The sequence below is a fragment of the Glycine soja genome, chromosome 9 (genome assembly GCF_004193775.1).
Source record: "Glycine soja cultivar W05 chromosome 9, ASM419377v2, whole genome shotgun sequence".
Classification (NCBI taxonomy): domain Eukaryota; kingdom Viridiplantae; phylum Streptophyta; class Magnoliopsida; order Fabales; family Fabaceae; genus Glycine; species Glycine soja.
Window position 1 is genome coordinate 41,666,506 of NC_041010.1, and position 5,438 is coordinate 41,671,943.

General features: G+C 32.4%; 1 protein-coding gene across 1 annotated transcript; it reads right to left on the minus strand.

Moving 5' to 3' along the window:
* Positions 1–330: 330 nt before the first annotated feature.
* LOC114368981 (probable xyloglucan endotransglucosylase/hydrolase protein 30) lies at positions 331–3,674 on the minus strand. Its single transcript, XM_028326283.1, has 4 exons — positions 3,376–3,674; positions 3,148–3,248; positions 2,323–2,531; positions 331–1,010 (listed from the first exon to the last, which is right to left on the minus strand). Exons 1-4 carry the CDS (start codon positions 3,587–3,589, stop codon positions 488–490), a joined length of 1,047 nt encoding a protein of 348 aa, XP_028182084.1. The 5' UTR covers positions 3,590–3,674; the 3' UTR covers positions 331–487.
* Between the last annotated feature and the right edge of the window lie 1,764 nt (positions 3,675–5,438).

Below are 5,438 nucleotides of genomic sequence, written 5' to 3' on the forward strand. Positions count from 1 at the left end.
TTTTAAAATTATGGTACTAAAAAATCTAATTTGAAGGACAAACAAACTCGACTCAATTTAATTTCAAGGAGTAGAAAGAAATTTAAACCTAAATTTACAGGTACTTATATAATTTTATGTCTTTCTCACAATATAGTATTTAATATAAAAAAATATAAATCGAATTTAAAACAAATATAAAATTATAAGGTAGACCAAATTAATGCAGCATGATCAATGACCAGCCATGCATTTCTTGACACACAAAATATTTGGACTTATTCTTTAGCGCACTCAATGGATATATATTCCACCTACTGAAGCAAGCCATATATATACTAACACAAAGCATAACACCAAAACACATTTATTAAACAAAAATAAAGACCATATATAAATCGATTGGTTTATTTATGCCTGTCGGCAAATAAATATATAATGTAAAAAAAAAAACCACAAATAAAGATCTAAAAAATTGACACTATTATATACATCTCAATATCAATCATCACATATCACCCTGATCGGTATGATCCACCGGAGTTGTTGTACGGCCCCTCCGTCGAGATTGCCAGTGGTGACTGCCGCCAAATTTCAACCTTCCGGTCTCCTTAAACCTTTGTTTCTCGGAGGGTACAATGACACACTCGGGTTGTGGCAAAGGGTACCTTAAAGTATCATAGCAATATGAATAGTACATGTAACGCTGACGGAACCGCCGCATGGTGAGGCGGCGCATGGGGGTCACGCCGGCATAGTCTTGAGCCTCGAGATCGGCGTGTTGGTCGGAGCAAGACTTGGTGCCGGTAACCTCTTGAATGGGATCGGCGGAGCAACCCTTTAGGACTAGGTCCTTGAATTCGGTCACAAAAGGTGCATACTTATAGTTCACTTTGTATTTTCCACCGGATGTGGCCCAATTTGATGCATCCCATATGGTGGCGTATAATGACATTGGCTTTGATGGGTAGTCACCTCCCATTTCTTCACTTTGTAGCACTTCTCTAATTGGAACTTCATCAATGTAAAATCTGAAATAATTCAAACATAGTGATGAATATAATTAACATAGCTACAACGAAATTAAACAAACAAAAAAAAAACAAGAGGGTAGGTAGCTATTAATTAGTTAGCACTTAGCACAAGAGTATATATTCCCATGAAATAAAAAAGAATTGCCAGCTACATTAGTGTCAAATTAGGTGGAATTATGGGGGGAGGGGGTTTGGCAAATGGTATAGGAATCTATGAGCTTGCTTTAGTTCGGTAAACTAATAAAAACTGCTGACACATGCATTACTCAGATTAAAAAATAAAGAAATATCATATGTTTCATTACAGTGTGTGAACTAATTCTTCGTTATCATCCAAAGTTTTATTTGCTCCATTGTTTAGGTAAAGTTGTTGGAGTTGGGCCAACAGCAATACCCTCCTGATTATGGTTTGCTATTTTAAATTAAGCTTACGGTGGACGAAATTTTTCTAGGGGAGATATTTTAGTCAAATTCCAGAAGCGCATGATTGATGAATTATAATTATATGCTAAGAAATTGATTACGATAATAATGCATTTTTGCACACCCCACAATTTAGTCAGATATTGGCTTGAGAGAATCAATTCAAAGGGTTTGGCACGCCCATTATAACGAGAAGGACCGTGATGGATACGTATGACTTAAAATAAAAGAGTCTTATCACATGTATTATAATGGAAAAATATATGGATAGGAACAAAAATATACATGAGGAAAAACAACTCGAATATTTGTTTAATTTATCTTCATCATTACCATATATATATGTGAAAAATAAGAAAAATATACATGAGGAAAAACAACTCGTATATTTGTTAAAATAAGAAAAATTGTAAAAGCATATGAAACAAAATTCAAGTTGGCTATGCTGTGGGCCAATTATACCTGTCTAAAACTGGGAAAATAATCATTCAATTTAAAACCCACACTACCATCTAAAACCATCCTTTTAGCAACGAAAACTATATGCTTTCGATCATTGCTAGCTCACACAACCAAAACCAAGTTGTAGTTCTAGGCGACACATCCCACACGCAATCCCAAACACTTTCCTCCTTCACGTTAAGTCAAACAAAACCAATCTAATATCACAAAGCACGCCACGTTAAAAGTTAAATCCCAAAGGCATGCCAAAAAAGTACTTCAAGCGCAATAACAAAGAAACCAATGCATAAAACACACAAGAAAAACACAAAACAATATTTTAACGCAGCATGAATACACAAACCCATAATTTTATTTTTATTTTTTTTATTATCAACGAATATTAATCGTTAGTGTATGAATACACAAACCCTTAATTACTTACATGATATTCTTTGCGGTCCAAAGGATGCTGTATCTGTGGAATTCTTTGGTTGGATCGAACCACAGACGGTACCGCTCCTCACGGCCACGATTTGTGCTGCCGTTGCCGTACAAGTTCGTCTGAAATCGCCATGGTTTTCCGGCAACGTTACCTAGGAATTCAAAGTCCAACTCATCATGGGACTTCTCGAACACATCACCGTTTGATGTCTGTACGAAGAAACGAAAAAAAAAAAATCAACTATGCCACCCTCGAAATAACCATGAAACCTATCCTCCATAAGACGAAATTTTAAAAGACTGTGTCTAGGATCACAACTTTGACCTGAACATTTCAAAGGTTTTAGAGTGCACGTTTTTTTTCCAATTTTTCTCAATATCAAAAAAACACAATATTGGCCAATAATAACTTGTAGGTTAACCGTTTGGACAGTTCTTTAATCTTTATTCTTTGAAAAATCTAACGTAAATTAAATGAAGTTCACCGACCTTGAATCTGTAATTTGACTTCGCTACTAGTCCGGAAGTTTTTTCGCAAAATTAAAGGGAAGTTTGACTATTATTTAGCATGTTTTACTGATCTTATATATATATATATATATATATATATATATATATATATATATGTATGTATGTATAGCAAGGAAAGAATTTCATGAAGAAGAAGCACTAAAAACCTGTAACTCGTGTTTTTTTTTTAATTTATAGGATCTTTGTTTTCCAGAAAATCATTAATTATAGAAAAAAATTGAGAAAAAACATTTATGTGAATCAAAATTTTCTTCACAATTTGCTTGAACAGAAGAAAAAGAATTCGTTTACTTACATAAAAGGCCACGCAAATACCAGCACTATAATTCGATGGTAACTTGATTCTCGCGCTGAAGAATCCATACTGGTACATACTGGAGGAAATGAAACCCGAACCTATTCACCAGAAGAAGAAAAAAATATATATTAGAAAAACACAAAAAGAATTTAGAAACTTAATTAATTTCTAATCATACGTATGTTTTTTTATTCATATGATGACGTGTTTATGAATCTATTTTACCTGTGTAGCGATCGAGGCGGAGTTGTACGCCGTATCCATCCTCGGAGCGAACAACGTTGCTAGCTCCGAAGAGCGGAGAATAGCCGTCGTTGAAGGGTATAGTAGCGAGGTCGAAGGATGCGTTAACGAAACTGAAGAGAAGCAGGGAAAGTAGCAATAGAAAAGGAATTTTGGGTATTGTCCCAAAACAACGTAACCTATGAATGTGATCCATAATAATTTTATTTTGGTTTTGAGTTTCTGTGTTGTTCTGTTTTTTTTTTTTTTTTTCTCTCTCCACTCCTTAGTTTTCTCCCTTCACTCTATTCTATTCCATATTTATACACAAGAATATATATTGGTCTTTGGCTGGTACTGACGTGGATTTGATTGAGTTATTTTATTGTTCTTATTTTTTCGGGTGTACAAAATTACCCTTGCCTGGGTGGAGTTATTACGAGGGATGCCACTGTGTGTATGTTGCATTTTCAAGAGTTGATGGAAGCAAATTTATGAATAATATTTTTTTAGCTTTTAAGGAGAATATGTGCTTATCGTTAGGTTGCTGCTATCATTGTTGGATTGAAGATATATATATATATATATATATATTGTTTAGGGGTAAGATGCTACTTCGTGAACTTCCTGAGTTATGTTGGAGTGACGAGGACTTTTGTGATAAGGATTCATAATTTGTGATGTTAAATATAACATAATAAAGGGGGGTTTCATTAGCGAGTTTAAATTAAGAAACATAATCAAAATCTAGCATAGTGATGCCCCGATTTAAATTTAATTATTTTTTTAGCAGTCTAAGCATTTTCCACTAATTATTGAGGTGATGTTGGTTACGTTTCACATCTTTGATGGCATTATATGTGAAAATAATTGAACCCGACCCATAACAACTATGAAAAGAAAAACCTCTACTGTAGGGTGATGGCTTATGACCTCCACACGTGTACTACAAAGTGGCGAAGCGTCTTATCCAGCTTAATTTTTAAAATTATTGTATCTTTCCTCCTAAGTTTTCTAAACTAATCATGCATATGGTGCTGGTCTAACTTCAAAGTTATCAGTGATTGGTTTTCAGGGCTTTTACATCGATGTAATCATGTGGATACTTAATTAAGGTTAAAAATATTATATTACTAAATGGTTTTATTATATTTGATTTGCGCTGATTTTGATAAAATTTTAAATTTTTTTATGTTATTTTAAAACATATTCCATCTGAACCTAAATATAACTAAATCTAATTATCAAATACATAGATTAAATAATTTATTTAATAATATTTAATTCAAAAAACATCCTAAAATATCTTTCAGAATTGTGATTATAGAATAAAAATAAATGATTCATGAAAAATAATATTTTATCAAAGTAGTGAATTTTAATATGGGTATTTTTTTTCTTTGTAAATTGCATACTATACGTTAGAATATGCCAAGCTTGTGGCTTGTGAGATGAATATATTGGCCAGCTCAATCTCTAAAGTCTGACCAAACAAAAACAAGTTGGAGAATATGAAAGACGACAATTATTTGAGAATTTTTTATACGAGAAAAAATATATTAGAAAAAGGTGAAGCCAACAGAAAAGGTGACAGTGGGGGGCATTATCGTCCGCAGAAAAGGTGAAGCCAACAGCGAGGACTTAGCCGAAGGCGTGTGTGAACACGTCTCGTAATATTAGTGGAAAGGTAGAGGCATTTTCGTAAAATAGGCTCTTTCTTGTTTCCTAAGGTGACGTTTGCTTAAAGTGTTTTTTTTTATAAAGAAAACAAAAAAATAAGTGAAAATATTAATATTATCAGAATTGGCCCTGAACAAGTAAAACATTGGTTAATTAAACCGGTTTTAATAAAATATTATTTATAAAAATAATTATATAATATATTAAATAATATTTAAAAATAACATAATAGACATAAACTTATAATACTAAAAATTAAACAAAGTATCATAAATCATAATATATAATAAAAGTAAGTTTTATATATATATATGAAAGTAAATCCAATACATTATAAAATAATATTTTAAATTTTTTTACTAGTAGGAATTAACGATGATATCAAG

Bases quoted from the DNA above. Each gene is read 5' to 3' on its own strand.
- LOC114368981 (XM_028326283.1), bottom strand. From the start codon at position 3,589: ATGGATCACATTCATAGGTTACGTTGTTTTGGGACAATACCCAAAATT. The intron at 2,532-3,147 runs GTAAGTAAACGA...TTCTTCGTACAG, and splicing joins GTATTTGCGTGGCCTTTTAT to ACATCAAACGGTGATGTGTT. The intron at 1,011-2,322 runs GTAAGTAATTAA...GAATTATTTCAG, and splicing joins TGGACCGCAAAGAATATCAT to ATTTTACATTGATGAAGTTC.